General features: G+C 41.9%; 1 protein-coding gene across 2 annotated transcripts in view; it reads left to right on the forward strand.

Annotated features, from left to right (window-relative positions):
- Nucleotides 1-17174, forward strand: part of LOC311271396 (steroid hormone receptor ERR2-like) — a 77513-nt gene that overhangs the window by 40959 nt on the left and 19380 nt on the right. For both annotated transcript variants that reach the window (XM_084377041.1, XM_084377040.1), the window contains 2 exons: nt 6783-7195; nt 12002-12118. In XM_084377041.1, the coding sequence (XP_084233167.1) occupies nt 6783-7195; nt 12002-12118 (530 nt within the window). The remainder of the gene's footprint in view (nt 1-6782; nt 7196-12001; nt 12119-17174) is intronic.

Here is a 17174-nt window from a genome sequence, read left to right on the forward strand (position 1 = left end):
ATAACTTCATTACATGTCATGACCCCCTCTTGATATAGATATATCCTTTAGGCAGCCTGTCAAGGACTCTGAATTCATCAGGATGTAGATGGAGCCGCTATTCAATCAAAACATGAATGTGGCTTTCGAGTGCTCAGGCTTAAGGCGAGCAGCAGAGAGGACTTCTTAGAATGAGTTTGTTTTATTGATCAAATGAAATTAACACACACACACACACACACACACACACACACAGAGGGAGGAGAAGAAGCAGTGCGTCTAATCATGGAGTGTGGGTCAGCCAGCATGTTTAATTTAATGGGCCTCATCGTAGCTTCACGAGGTCTCACATTGTGAACTTAATTCCTCTTCACCACGTTAATTTGCATTGTGTCAATTGACCGGAGCGCTTTACTGTATCAGCTTGAGTCTCACTTGAAATTCAGCCCATGCCCTAATACCATTAGGCAAATGCAAAGTTGTGTCATTTACACATTTGGAGGGGGAAAAAAAAAAAGAAAGACCGAGAGAGAGAGAGACAGAGAGAGAGAGAAAAGCCAATTTGCGCCGGACAAGACTCGCTTGTGATTATCAGTGGATGTTATTACTGTGGAGAAGCAGACGTTTGAAGGTTATGTTTCTGGGCAGTAATTGAAATGCAAAATAACATTAGGATCGATGGCCATCTCTGTTTATTTATGAAATCAATATCGTAACTGTCCCTCATGAGTCCCCCTCTGATTCCCAATGACGGCTTAAGTCTCTGCTCGTTTATTCTTTCTCCCCTGTAACCTCCTTCTTCTGTCTCGTTTTAAAAGGCAGTTAGGGGTGTGTTTGACTTTGCGGGGAGAGCAATTTCCTGGAGGTGGTGGACGTGTATGTAGATGGGGGTTGATACTCCAGGTAAGGAGACATCATCCATGTGGGAAATCTATGCAATCTCTCCTCGTGGCAGTGACATTGAAGAGGCCATATGCTGGAAGTTCTGTGTACGAGCGTGTGTGAGTGTGTGTGTGTGTGTGTGTGTGTGTGGGTATGTGTGTTTAGAGAGACAGAGAAGGAGAAACAAAGTATATTTATAGTGCTGTGCAGTATAAAACAGAGTACTGGGACTTCTTTTTCAGGAGTGGTAACTTTAAAGGTTTTGTTAGAAAGTCAAAATTTTGTTTTCAGACACTAAAGCGTTCAGATTCATTTTCTGCCTTCGGGACACAAATCTGCAGTAATAATCAAATGTCCGCTCGCTTGTTCTCATAGCTTTTGACCGTATCGCACGGCCTTCTTCAGCTTTGGAGCTCGAGCAGGTAGCTAAGTAAGTGGAAAAACGACAACGTCCTTCGCAGCAAAAGCACAAAACGCAAAACTTCAGCTTTAATTCTGTTAGAGCTAAGATAATTTGTCATTAGGCAATTAAAAAACTAAAAAAGAAAATGTATCTGCAACAATTTTTTAACTGCAAATAGCGTAAAAAAAAATCACTGGTACCGTCAAGCTTTGGGCGGCTGGTTAGAAAATAATTGCCAAATGAAGACGTCACATTGAACTCTCTGAACAGTTTTTTTCTTCTACCATTTTCTGCCATTTTTTAGCGCAAAATTAATCAATGAATCCAAAAAATAATCGTTGGTCGTCTTCAGTTGTAGCCCTGAACTTTATTTTTTCCTGAAAATTGAATTTGTCATGCCAAACCTCGAGTGAAATCCTCATAAAATACTAAACATTCACACAAACGAAGACAACAGAATCTAAATTAGACCGGGGATAACACTTTTGAATCGAGCACTGACATCAGTCCAAAGTTGCCAATTAGGAAAAAGAGTCTTGAAGTTTTTGTTTTCAAATGTGGATTGAGATCAGGTTAAACTATTCCACAGTTTTGAGGCATCATCGCATCCAGTAGACCCGTAGCAGAACTAAAAAGAAAAAACAATGCTTTATAGGCACAATACATATAGAAAAGTGGCATTAATATGTAGTAATTAGTATTTTATATGTAGTATTTAGGTTTATGTCTGACAGGCTGTGATTTAGGTGTATTTGTAGCAGAAGCTGAAGCCAGATTTTAATTAATATGAATGTTTTTATTATAAAATTACGTTTAAAAAATGTATTTTGCCGAACGTCTTTTCTCAATAACCGACTGCATTATTCGCAGCATGAAACCCGCATTTACATTTCAGAAACGCACACATTTTTTGATGACCTTCATTCGTGCCAAACGCTGTGTCACGCGCATGTTGTTGTCGCTACTTAACACTCGGGCGACACGCGCTACCCCATTTTCCCGTTCGCATGACCATTCATTTCCCAGACACCTCGGCGGCGGACTAACAGTGTAATCTATGTGTCAGGCAGGAAGGGGCACTCAGTTTAAAGCTGATAGAGTTTGCCCCAAACAAGGACAGCCTATCATAGAAAGATTAATGAACTAATTTCATGCATGGCTCCTTGCCTCTGTCCTTCTGCGCTTCCATGTTCGACTGTGTGTTCAGCACCATGATTTACGCCGCGCTGCTCGCTACAAGCTTAACCCCGAGCTGAACAATAATATTTCCCCTCAGTGGGAAAATGCATAGTAAAATACAGGGAAGCAGATTTTTTTTTAACCCTTTACTTATTGAGGATAGCATGAGGTCATCGTGGAGAGCTGCTTCTTTGAATATGCATTTTAGTTAGTTGGGGGGGTTTTTTTTTGCACGCTGCTAAAAATTTATTGCGCAGAATTTTGGGCGCTTGAAAACATATTTCATGGTTTAGAGAAGAGGTGGATGGATTCAGGATTTATGTAGGGAAGCAGGGGATCTGCAACACTGCCAGCATTAGGAGGCATGCCAGAATACACACACAGGCATGCACACACACAAACATTTGAGATTTTAAGCTGCTCTGGTGGGACGTTTTCACACCATCACTGTTTGGCTCCAGAATAAAAACAAAATAATATAAAATAAAAAATTTTAAAAGAACAGATGCCACTCAGGTCGGTCATATTAAACAATATGGTCAGCCCGCGTGTAGACGCTCTCTTTCTTCCAGTGTGGTGGACAGAGTGAAACCTGTGTGTCTGCCGCTGCGAGGCGTCCACTGCGGGACGGTCTGGGCCTCAAAGAACAGCAGAGCAGAGAAGGCAGGTGACCTTCACGTCTGTCTGATGAGTCCTGCTTGTCTGCTCGGTTTGTACCATTTTTCTGCGCGGCGGAGCAAACACTACCCCATTAGATATTAGGTGCAATGCGTTTGTGCGTGCGTGTGTGTGTATGTGTGTGTGTGTGTTGCCAAGGGAAGCGGGGCAGGTTGAGGAGAGTCAGGCTGCGCTTAGAAAACTCTATGTCTCTTTATAATAAGAGGGGGGAAAACCAAATTATGAAACTATGAAGCTATTTCTGTCTGCGCGAATTGGTGGCTCGTGCCATTATTTCATTTCGACAGATTTGAAAGGACCCATTAGAAATTTCCATTAAACCTAACAAAAAAACATCTCCCCAGCGTTACTGTGTGCTAAGTGTGGAATGAACTACTTTTTACATATGCCACAATGTACTATCCCACAGGGAATCCCCCTATCTGGCTGCGATGATGTATTAACTGTTAGCACGCCGCTCTCTCCAATTCCCTCAGATGGGAGAAAATATACCTTCCAATTGACTATAGGTGCATGCTGATTGCTAACAGGATTTAGCATGAGCCCTGTGAATCTTTTATAAACCACAACAGCCTCAGAATGAAGAGTAACATAATGTTGTATCGCTCCATCTCGCACTATGTTAACAGTCCTGACTGATTAAAAATGCATAAGGAATGTCTGGGACCCGTAAGAGGAGGGTTTATTTTTTCATGCCTCATCTGGAACAGGAAGGAAGCAGAGGATCAATAGATCTGATCTGGGCCCAGGGGTAGAGGCTATCTCCTCCTCCTCCTCCTCCTCCTCCTCCCTCCAGCCGCTAGCCGTTAGCAGTTAAAAGGGAGGTTTCATGTTGTCCCGGCCTGATGACTTCATGGCTTTATATAAACACTTATGCAAAGAGGCGGCGGAGGGAAAATACTTTCCGAAACCACAACACCAAATTTTAAAACAGGGGCGAGCCCCCGGCAGCAAGAAGTTCAGAGGAATCTGGTCGGCATTAACTTCTTGTTAGTTTCAGACATTCTTAACATGACTCTCCACTGTTCTCACCCAAAAGCATGGAGGGCTGTAAGATCAGCACCGACTCTGACAGACAGAGGCAGCAGTTCTAGCACTGGCCCAGGACTCATTTCATGCTTTGTTTGAGAGGATGTTATTGAAGCCGCTGCGAGTACAACAACATACAGAGGCTGTACTGTACCGAGTGCCTTGAAGAGAAATTGTTGTCCGACAATAGCAGCAGGAGTCGCTTTTATTTGTTGTCCCACATAGGACAACATTTTTCAGCAAAGTACATAACTTTTCACGTAACACTTTAAATGGCAAATAAAGAACTTTGTGTCCTCTTTGACTGTATATGTTTTATGTGTATGTATTTGCGTCTATGTATGTATGCGTGTGTCTATCGAAGGATTATTGGGGTGCGGGGTGTTTTTGTCCTTTGTTTGTGACAAACTGACCTTAAAGGACAACACAATTCCATACTGTTTTACTGTGTTTATATGTGGCGGACCCTGCCACCTTTCTAGCTTCAAACAGTGTTCTGGGGACCTTATTTTCCTCTGACAACAGCTTGTTTATTCAGTTATGGAAAAAGTAAATATTTCTGAGTTGGTATTATTACCTCATTAATATTGTAAATATCCTTTAAGGACCTTTAAAATGAATAAAGCTTCAGTGGCAATAAAAGAATAAAAAGCTGACACAAAGCGGATCCGTTTCTAAAATCCACCTCAAGTTTTTTTAAGCAGCTAGGCTGCGATTGGCAGTTATTTTCATTATCAAATTATCTGCTGATTATTTTCACAATGAATTGTTTTGTCTATAAAAATGTAAAAGAAAAAATTGAAAAACGTCTTCGCGCTGCCTTTTTTGTGCATCCAACAGTCCAAAACTTCAAAGACTCTTCATTTACCGTCATAAATGACAAAGAAAAGCAGCAAATTCTCACATTAAAGAAGTTGGAACCAGCAAATGTTTGACATTTTTGCTTGAAGAAAAGACTTAAACAGCACATCGATTAATCGATTATAGATGGCAACTATCGACTAATGCATAAGAACATGCAGCAATGCTAAAAGTCCCCCAGGAACTCTTATCTTTACAAGTCAGATCATTTATATTTACAATTACATAAAAAACCCAATTTTCCTCAAAAGCCTTTAAAATCTGTATCACATATGACATCTTTAATCCTTAAACCATTGATTCGGATAAGGAAAACTTCCAAATAGCCCTTTAATGGGGTGTAAAAGGAAGAAACCTCAGGAAGAGGAACAGAGAAGTGATCCCTCTTTAAGACAGGAAACAGAAGAAGCCTTTTTATCTTAACTCCTATTCCCCAAATTTTATAATGAAATGAAAACTTACTCCCAGGTCAGCGCCTCTTCCTCCGCCTCTCCATCCTCTCACCGAAGTCCACCGTAACCCGGCACCGTCCTTTGGCAAACTAACCGGGACTATTGATTGGGTCATGTATTACCCATGATCCTCCATATGCTGAGTGTAACACCTCTCTGTGTCCATTAACAGCCTTCTGAAGTTTCATTCATTCATTTACTCCTGGCAGCCGACCAATTGTGGGCATTGTTTGCAAGATGTATGGGGCATCTGTTGACATGGTCGTTAGTTACCATTTTGCCTGAGAGAAATAAGCTGCTGTAGTATATCACCTGGCATTCCAACACATAAATGGTTGTGTCCGTAACATAATCTATCAAACTCAGACGAACCGGCGCGCTCCATCACAGCTGATGAATCTCTTTGCGGGACGTTCAGGCGATGATGGAGGAACGCGACGCTCAGTACATCTTGTCAGACTTTTTAGTGCCGATAATTTCCTCGATACTGCAGTTTTCTGGCTGTAGATTTACTGTCACGTGAGGCTCTTTGTGTCACTTGAAAATCTGTGCTTATTTTCATGCGAGGTAGTGAAGGGAGTTATGGCTCTTTGAGGGGTTCATATCAAAGAGGCGTTGAAAAGAATTGGATCGGTCTCTAACGTATCACACATGATCCATGACAGGTGAAAGGGGCAAAATCAAGAACACATATTTTTCCTCTTACCTTAAGAGCCATTTATCCCTCTAGATTGTTTGGGTGTGAGCTGTCGAGTTTTGGAGATGGAAGCCTGCATCTACTCACGTACGGGAGCTCGTGCCCACGACTAGCCTCTCGTTCATGAGTAGATGTGAGCTTCTTTCTGTGCAGTGAGAAGGCAGGTGTGGTTCGGCTGAAGGAAAATAGTTCCTACGTGAAACTGCTCACAACAAGGTCTGTGGATTATCTAGAGTGATCGAGTCATGATTTCTGGATAAAGACGTTGCTGTTGAGGTTTTCAAATGTATTTCTTTAGCGCCACAAGTTGAGAGTCACCCAGTTCTGTTGTATTCGAGAGAAGGTGGTCATCTCTATGGCCGAGATCTCCCAAAAATCAGCAACTCACACTGAAACAGTGTAGATGGATTAAAAATAACTGTATAAGTCAATAACAATGTTGCTTTTCAATTTCTGACTCAGGAAAGGTAAAAGCAGTTACTGATAAATATTACTATTTGGTTCATTTTTTCTTTGATTTCCAGGTTTTGTAATATCACTTTTAATTCTTTCAGCAACTCACTTGCTCAGTTTTGACTATATTTACTGACTGCAGCTCTTTCCCTGTGTGTGTTTCATCCAGGTTGTTAACCAGAATGCCCTCTGAGGACCGACACCTGTCCTCAAGCTGTGGTTCTTACGTCAAAACCGAGCCTTCCAGTCCTTCTTCCTCACTAGTAGACACCGGCAGTCACCACAGTCCCAGCGGCAACTCCGACGCCAGCGGCGGCTACATTAACGGCAGCAGACACTCGCACGCCCTCGACTCCCCGCCAATGTTCAACCCGGGCATGCTCGGAGGCGGCGCGGCCTGCCTACGACGCTACGAGGAGTGCACTGGCGGCGTGGTAGACGATTCACCAATCAAGTGCGAGTACATGCTCAACGCCATTCCCAAGAGGCTGTGCCTGGTGTGCGGCGACATCGCCTCAGGGTACCACTACGGGGTGGCCTCCTGTGAGGCCTGCAAAGCCTTTTTCAAAAGGACGATACAAGGTATTTCCTGCTTCTTCTTACAACTCTCACTTGCTCACCTGAGCTGATCCCACATGTCTGTACACTCTCAGGTGGCTGAATATTCTGACCCTTCAGTTCAGGTGTTCTGTCACTTTAATCACAAAACGTGCCATTTCTTTATAGTTTTTCTAAATATTTTTATTGGCTTTACCATGACGGTTGTGATTGCCAGGAAAGCACATTGACCCGATGACGTTGTTATGTGTCCCACGTGCTCCTCAGTGCAGTTATCCAAGCCTCTGCTCTTATGGGACTAATACAAGGTAGTGATTACGAGAGTCTACAGCAGGCATTAGGCCCAGACTGTAAATCTGTTCTGGGTTGTGATTTTTTTTTTGATGCGTCTGCATGCGAATTGTATGTCTGGCATCAACTCTGCCATGTGTGGGAGCTGTTCCAGAATAATCACTTGGACTGACATACTGAGAGACTGCTGCAAACTCAGATGCAGAATTTAGAGTCTGACAGCAGGTCAAGGAGGCCTCGGCCACGTTGTGTCAGGTACATTTGAGAAAGGAAACATTTTATTGTTAAACTCCCTCTGCAACCCTTTTATAGTTTTATTGTTTGTTGGCAAAAACAGTAGTTACTTCACTTGGTCCTCTGTGTAAAGCTTTCAGACGCTCTCTGTAATCACTTTTTGTGCTTCACTGTAGCCCAACACACTTCACAGGTGTTATATCTTCCTGTTTCTGGTGTTAGACACCACAAATCTAAAGCAGTAACTTAACTGACATGTTTGCTTTTAACCAAGTCTAACAATTCCTGGGCTGCTGCACAGATGCACTTGATAAAATCAGTAGTTTGTACTTTTGCAGAAACAGAAGTAAGCATTAGTTATAACAACTCCAACATTGCTGCTAAGCAGATGTTTATGAAAGGTTGAAAAGCAGACAGGCTTAAACTAAAAGTTTAATTTCTTTATCCACTTTTACATCAAAATGAATGTATATGCAGATTTTTCAAATGTGGATAAACCTGCTAAAAATAGGCGGTTTTCTCCTTTCCTAAAACAGGGAGCCATGAAAAGGAGCACGAAGGCCAGTGACATTGTCACGGTGGTTCCTTTTTAAAATATCTTTAACTTCAGTTCCTCTTTCAAACTCCACACGGACTGAACGGTGTTGGAGAACTGCTTGAACGGAGACGGATGTGTATGTGAGTGTTTACACGGCAACGTCCAGAACTTCAATGTGCGTCATAGCATGCCGCCAGAAGAGGGACCAAAATTTGCATGTCCATCTGGGTGTCACGTATCCATCACAGCTGATTAGAGCTGGGGCCAACGAATACCCATGACTACTGCAGAGTTATTTGACGTGGGAATGACGATTGTAGAAGTTCACATTGAATACAAAAGCCAGATGTTAGCAGGTGTTTGTTGTTGTTTTCGTCCAGCATTTATGTCTGTTTTTTGGTTGTGAAAAATTAAGTTTAAATGCAAAAACAACAGCAACTCTGTATCTTTCTGGCTGTTTTAATCTGATTACTGGCTCAAGTCAGTGTGTTTCATTCCTTAAACATGTGGAATTATTAGCATGATAATATTCTTTAGGTGATCCTGAAGATGTGCAAACATCAATTCAAACATTGTAAAAGGACAGAATGCAAACTTACTTTAATATCTTAGCCACATTTTGAATACCCATTGATGTTGAATTCTGGGTAATTTAAAGGCCGCATGTGTCCCAATCTGACCAGCAACACAGTGAAGGGCTGTTAACAGTGTTCATGTGTGACTTTGTGTTGTCTTGCACAGATCTCCCCTCCTCTTCTTCATCTTCTTCTTCTTCTTCTTCCTCCTCTCGCTCTCCTTCGTGGAGGACAGGCCCATAATGAACCTAATCTGTCCGTCATTCGTCCTGAGCCGCGGGAGTTTCAGTCAATAACAATCAGTGTTGGGTGACTGTAATTAAGAACCAGGCATTTCATTGGGAGAAAGTCGAGGAAGGAGGGTGGGAGGTGTGGATCTGTTCTTTGCCCCCGGGCCCCTCCAGCCCACACCCAAAGGGGGGGAGGGGGAGGCCAATTAGAAGCTCAGGCACGTGTTATCAGGGGCAATAACAGAGGAAGGGGAGAGAGAGAGAGATGCTGAGGAGTCCTCCAAATAAAAGGCAGAGGGACAAGGGACAGGGGACGTGGTCATTCTCTGAAAGGAGAAGCCGCTTTAATGGAATGGTAATCAGGAAGGGGGGTCCCGGCCTCGGTAAAGGAGGAGGACAAGGAGAGGTCCAGCTTGAGTGGAGATGAGCGCGTGGATAATAGCATGGCATAACAATATATCAAAATTTAGAGGGAAAATAAGAGAGGTTAAGGAAGGATATTAGAGTGGTTGAAATGTCCTTTGAGAAATAAAGGTGGACACAGGACCTGATTAACTAAGAGGGTATGCCGACAGTGAGCTTTTAGAGGTAGGCAATTTAAGACTATTGTGGACCCCTAATGCAGCCCCCCTCCTAACACACACACACACACACACACACACATAATCATGAACACACACGCACACAGAGGTTATTTGTGATCCATTCAGGTATAAAATGTTTCCTTTAATAATCATAGAAATATTAGATGAATGTGACCTTTTCTAAACTGATGAAAGTCCTCCGTGTTGTATTTTTCTTTTTTACAATCACAAAATATGTTTATGAATAAATGAGAGACACTCAGCACTTAGGGATCATCGTCATTTTGTGTCAGGAGTACAGTATTGTTGCACAGGTTGCATTGCATGGTGGGATTGTTAGCAGATAGTAGTGTACACGCTGTGGACAGAGCTACTTCTCTATATAGCGGATACATTTCACACTCAGAGTTCGGACACTAACTTGGTGGACACTATATAAAGTGAAGTAAAAGTAGGGATGCACGATTATATCGGCCCTTCATTTGTATCGGCCGACTGCTGATAAGATGGTGCTTTCATTACGGGCATGCATCGTGAACCTTTCGACTAAGAAGTGTTTTATTTTTTAAGTATTTTTTTCATGATCAAGACTTTTTATTACTTTTTCAGTGTTTAAACATACGTTGCAAATTTAACAAACCATATACAAAGTATATTTAAAAAAAAGAACATGCACATCCCTCTTGGCAGCGTGCGACAGAGCCCATCACACACCTCATGTTGTGTGACCTGAAATGCAGAAGGAGTGGTAGGCAGGTAAGAAAAATACAGTGAGCCAGTATCCCAAAAAATCTAAATACAGGCAAGAAAAACAAAATACAAGAAAAAACTGTGAATGCAAAAACAAAGAACAAACCTGAAAGCAACAACAACCTAGAACAGCGCGGAAACACAAGGAGCAAACTCAGACAAACGATACCAGGACGAAAACAGAGAGAGGGAAAAAAGACACAAGGGCTAATGAGCAAATTAAACACAGCTGTATGCAGAAAAAGGCAGGAAAAGGACAGAGAGAGGAAGTGGTATGTCACAACAAGACATAACAAGACATGATTCTACATAATAAAACAGTAAAAGACTAATAAAAAACACCATGACAGCTGTTCTTCTCTCAGTTCTTTGATTAAAAAGTGTTTTGTTTTCCAGACATGCTGTTGGTATGCATACTTTCGCGTGTAGTTCATTTACATTTTGACATATTCTTGGTTAGAATCAACGTTAAAATTGGGACAAAGTCATTGATTTTTGGTAGCAGTTCACATACAGTATAATACCTTCTGTATACAGTTCGTTCGTAGTATATGTATTTTGCCTCTCAGTTTAAAAGACTCCCTGAAACCAGCAGCAGCCTGTGCCAACATCCTGGCGTGGTGCCCCAAGCCCCTCACTGTGCATGTGACCCGGCTGGCAGCGTCGATGCCAGGGATCCTGACAAATGTTGGCACCTTCTCCTTGACCAACAGGGGATTGTGAGTGTGTGTGTTGGGGGGGGTTGGGGGTGTAGCTCTGGCAGATCTGCTACAGACAACACCTGGTTTGCTGTTTTTAGGTACCATTAATACATCACTGGACTTACGGGACATTGTTTAAACATTCAATCAAGCGACTTGGAAAAGAGGATTTGTCATTGGATTCTTGGGGACACGTCGACTTTTGAAGTGACGGCGTAATGAATCCGAATAAAAAAAAATGTTAAGCGGAACTTGTTGAGGAAATACGGGCAGCGGTTACACAGCAGCAGATTCAATATGTCTGCGTTTCTGGCTTTTTTTGGACCCGAGTGATTAAATTGCATAGGAAATATTTCCATAGTGAGCCAACAACTGCCCAGACGGACTTGAATAATACATCGAGCTTCGCTACATGATATGGCGAGTCTGTTGGTTTTTACCGGAGAAACATTATGCAGAGCGCTCGGCTGTGCGTCCATCTCTTAGCCCTTGTGTTGTTGAGGGAGGGCAGCTTTCCCATCATCCTTTAGGTGAAGAAGGATGGGCTGGACGGGGTCGTGCTGAGCGTTCGCACAGAGGACGCTCTGCATTAATGAAGCTAATTTATCTGTGAATCAAAATGGGGGTGGGACTCCGGGGCGGGGAGGTGCTTTTTACATGTCCCATCAAAATGCCACTAAAGCCTCCTCTCCTTCAGGAGTGTCACACGGGGTCACCTTGGGACAGGTGTGTACGTGTATGTGTGTGTGTACGCACACACACACGTGTTGTGTCTTTCACTGTCTTTTCTGCGCCTGTCATTTACTATTTCTGACGCGGGCTCCTTTTTCCATACAGCAATTCTGAAACTATTTCCTTCTGTTTGTTGATGTGCACCTTTTTATGCTCACAGAATTAATGCCGACATGTTTTTCTGATCCTCTTCAGGGAACATTGAGTACAGCTGTCCAGCCACCAACGAATGTGAGATCACCAAGAGGAGACGCAAGTCGTGCCAGGCCTGCCGCTTCATGAAATGTCTTAAAGTCGGCATGTTGAAAGAAGGTGAGGACTGATTTTTATTATCTGCTCAGTTTTGTTTGTTTATGTTTTTCTTATTTCAACGTCAGCGCTGAAACAATTGATTTGTCGATTCAGCAAGAATGTGACATGGCTACTATTTTGACAAAATGATTGTTTGGCTCAAGTATCAAGTAAAAAGTGCTGTAGCTTGTCTCTGTCTTTGGATTTTAGACAAAACAAACATTTTGAACAATTCACCATAGGATCCCTGAAAACTGGGGGGCAGTTTTCACTGTTTAGTGACTTGAAGAAAATAGATTTGATCACATTAACGTGATATTAGGATTGAAAAGACAAAAAATTACTGTTGTCAAGACAGTCATGAAAGCTTACTCCCTTTCTTCTTGCATTTTTGGGTAACACTTTATAATAACCATCATTAATAAATGGTTAACAGTTATTTCAGTGATAGTAAATAGAGCCTGACCAATGTGTGCTAATATGAAAACTCTTTTTTAAAGATTATAATGCAGAAAAAGATGCTTGGAATAATTTAAAATTATTAAATTCCCAGGAAGTTCAGGAAGTTTTGGTGCACTGATGTCTTTTGGTTTAATGTTAAACTGTAAAAGTCCTGCCTTTGTTACATTTCTTTGCAGAAATCATTGCAGAAAATGTGCAGTTATTGGCCGATACATCGACGTCTGAATGTTTTTACTTAATATCGGTGTCAGCATCGGCCCCAAAAATCAAGTATCATCCAGGCTCTATTAATAAACAGTAAAATGCTTTATAAAACATTTATTAAGTGATTGTAAAGGTTTATAAACGTCACTTGCAACTTAATAATGGCCATCAAATAATGTTTATAGATGTCCTACACTGTATTTATTAGCTATTTACAGAGTATTATAAACATCAGCTGCAACTTTAAAACAAACAGTTTAATCATTGTTTTTAAAGCATGTCATTGTTTGTTAACAGTACAATAACTTTTAACTAAATTATCAATTGACCACCTTTAATGCTTATATGATGGTTTTCATAAATAAGTGAGTTTTATTCGCTCATGAAGAGTTGATTAATACAACCACAGTTAACAAATGAAGCTCTATCATTTAGGGGTATATTTATAATCAGAAATTAAAGGTTTTATCTCTATCTTGAGCTCAGGAGTGAATACTAAAAATTTTGCACATAGTTGTCTTGTGCCAGCGAATCTAATACCTCCGAACAGTCTTACTGGGGGCTATAAGACTGGTCAGTAATCAGATATTAAAGCCAGCTGTGGCCTCGGGGAGACACCGGTGACATCACCCACGAGCCTTACTTACCTCTCCTCACACGGCCGAGCCGCTCAGCGTTTGACTCAGACGGCTTGAAAAAGCTGCTGAGTTGGATGTTCCTACGAAGGCCGACTGAGAAGTGTAACTGTACTCCTGAAAAGCACAGGCTGTTCCCCCAAGACTTCCCTCTCCCCTGGGCTCTGGGTGTCTCTCTCTCCCGCTCCCTCCCTCACCCTCTCTGTCTGTCTGTCTCCCTTCCCCTCCCTCGCATGGCGTATTGATCCACTAAATGCTTTCCGAACATCCCACCTCACTTCCTGCATGTGTTGTTTCTCCTCCAGTGAGGGACCTTTGGGAGTACAGAGGGAAAATATAGACGATAGATTTTTCTTTTTCTTTTTTTTTTCTTTTTTCGGGGAAAGAGTGAGGTTTCTTTGTTTGTTATTTTGCATTTGTGTGTTTAGATAGAATAACTGGTGCAGAGAGTCGGTCTGTAAGTTATGCTTTTGTAGAGAGTATTATACCGGGGGCTGAACTGTGACTTTTTCTCCTTTTTTGAAGGACTTTTATGCAACCAGTCTCCTGGAAAATGTCTTTTTTTTAAAGAAATGTTGGTCTGTGACACCAAATATCAAATGTTCATACTTCATAAATTTCCAGAGCTTATTTTTTTTAAATATTTTGTTCATAACACCACGACAAAATAGCAGTAAAAAACAAAAACAAACCCTGACTGAAACAGTTTTTATGCTGGTGAGATCTATTATATTAAAAACAAAAATGACATATAAATATAACACAGTGACTAACATTTAATTCACAGTGTTGGACCGGTGCACTTTAACATTATTGTTTTAAGGCAACATTTATATATATTTTAAGCAGAAACAGAAGGTTATTGCGTGAATGGTTTCATGCACACTTTGTTATTAGATTTCGACTCTGGTGCTGGTTCTGAGGGCTAGCAAGCAAAGTATTTGAGTAGAACTACTACTGTCATACAAAACATAAAAAAAAACATGCGAACGTGGTAAATCTGAGAAAATATCCGAAGCTACAGAGCTGCTTTGGGAGAAAGGGACAGGTGAACAGCAACAGGAAGTAGTTTGGATATTGATTTGACCCGCTTATCAGCCGTTGCAGCAGTGATTGTGAAACACAGCTTATAGAGTCAGCATCAAAAGATTAGTTTTCCTTCTTGGAGTCATAATAAAATCTGAATACTAAAACATGATACGTGTGAATAACACTCGTCCATAAATCCACTTAGAAATCATAGAAACAAAGATGTCTCTTATAATTAAAGAACTTGCCTGACAATCGTCGCATTTTTAAGTTTTCTCCAGTGTCAAAGTGATCCAGTGATAGTTGCTTCTACATTCAAGGGTACATTGCAAACAGTGACTGCTAACAGCTCATTCGGCATACTTTTAGTGGTGCCAATTTGCTCTGGGCTCAAGGTGCAGGCCAACTAACTGACTCCTATACTTCCTGTTTACATTTTCATAGTAGAAACTGTACTTCCAAAACTCAGACGATGATTTTCTACCAATAGAAGAGAGACACAAAAAGCACTATATCAACACTTACTTAAAGTTTAGTTGACGAATACTAGCATCATAGTTGTGTCTATCATTTAAGACTTACTCAAAAGGACATTATTTGAGCTCTCATGGCATTAACAACATTAGGACCAGCATAAGACTCCACTAAGTACAACATGGTTTCCCAGTTTAAAGACAAATTACAGCAGGTTAAGTTCTGGAGTTTAGCCCACAGCCATTCACACTGATTGTGTGAAATATATCCGCACATAAAAAGGAGTGTTTAAAGAATTTGTTTATAGGCTCCACTTAGAGACACAACAGTCGTAAATATCCTAAAATAAAATCGTGGTCACACAGTTTTGTTGTGTTCTGCCAACACCGAACACGTCTCATAATAGAAGCCGGCAGCAGTTAACTGCAATCTGTGCTGGTAACACAAGATTGTATGTCAGGCTCTTGGTTCACTTCCACTAGTACAGCTCCACTATGTACTGACGTAGCTTGTGTTTGTCCAGCGCAGAATCAAGGGTCATCCATTGTATTGCCATTGCAACACTATTTATACTTGCGCCCCACTCTTGATGTCTTCATCCTGGCCCAAATATCTCACACCCGGGCTTTGACTCTCAGCCAGAAAAAACAACGTTGCTTCAGAAATAAAGCTGAAACTATTAGCGCATGCTTAGAGGAAAAACGGCAGGGTATTGTCTGTGGCGAGCCAAGCTAAGCCGATGATGTGGACGGTCAGTGTGTGTGCGTCTGTGTGTGTGTGTGAGGGGGAATCTGACGCCGTAGCCTCCACCGCCTGCCGCTCCTGAGACGCAGCATCACAGCCACCACGACATGTGGCACAGTAGGTGATTCTCTGAAAGTAATGGCATTCAATTAAAAGGAAAAAGGACATTTAATGGTGGCATAGTGCCGTGGCGCGGCCTCTTACAGACTTGGGGGGGCTTTGATCATGGAATCAGTGGGGGGACAGCGGCTTGCCCTACTTCATGTAATGAGATCACCATATAACAAGTGGCCAAGGGCCGGTCATGGAAAAGGAATAATCACATAGTGTTATATGAATGCAGATGTCTTCTATTCTACATTAGCATACACATATTGACCAATACATTAACATTTTATAATTATTTCCTCATAAATCCTACAAGTTACAAACTCCTTGCCTCCTCGCTTGTCACAGTGCGGCAGTATCATAAGAAATGCCTCACACTGCGGAGAACTTATGTGATCAGTCGTTCTAAAAGTGTCTTAATATTTCCACCAGGACCCTCTAAGCTCCGCTCTAAGCATGCCATCCTGAATTATAAAGTGCCAGCTGCTACAGTTATAGACCAGCGCCATTGGTGGGCAGGGGAGACCCCTCCTCCCTGTAACACCTGCCGCTAATCAGCTGACTTCAGTTCTCAAACCCCGTTCGGTGGCTTCAGGTGTGTTCGGACTCCAGTGGAGGTCGAAATAACTCTTTCTCTCTCTCTGTTGAATATGCACAGAGCGTTCTGGTCTGAAAAGTGAAGCCAGTTTGAAAGTGCCTCAAACCTGCATTCTTTCTCCACTGGTTTCAGAAAAAGAAGTCCGATTGTATGTAAGCTTATGAGAAAATTAGCCTACTTCTCACTTGTTTTATTCTCTAAGTGATCAGTTTCCAAACGAGTTTAAAGTCGCAATCCCTAGTGTGCCGTCTTCTTCAACACAGCATGATGTTCTTTTTGTGAAATTATGGTCCCATTTGGATTAAAATAGACGATAAAGCAGGGCATGCTTTCGGACGTGGCTTCCTCGCGATAGCATGGCGTGTTGGGTCCAGGCTCTCGTCCAAAGATGGACACTTATGGCAAAAAAAAAAACAAGATGGCGACAGTCACAATTCCAAACTCATTCAACAAGACACACGAGAAGCAAAATATGTCTCTAAGATAAATAAACATTGTACAATTATCCTCATATGCTTCATATTTGAGTTTTTGTGACGAGAATTTAATCTTGTATCTTGTGTCTGAGAGGAAAATCAAAGAGACTCATAGGAAAACAATATTGTTGATGACAGGCTTCTTTCCAGATCTGGCTTCACTGCTGTGCCGCAGCAGAGCGCCTGGGCGAGCTGGGTGGAAGGTAGAGGCAGGCGGCTGTTTGAGGAAACCAGTGACCCCTTAAATGTCCAGCTGAGGCTGATAAAAGGTCACAGGTCCAATGGAAAAACTCTCACGTAATTACAACTCGCGGAAGGTATGGTGTCAGTGCCTACTGCCAGGAGTC

Source organism: Pagrus pagrus (genome assembly GCF_965226575.1).
Source record: "Pagrus pagrus genome assembly, chromosome: 16".
Classification (NCBI taxonomy): Eukaryota; Metazoa; Chordata; class Actinopteri; order Spariformes; family Sparidae; genus Pagrus; species Pagrus pagrus.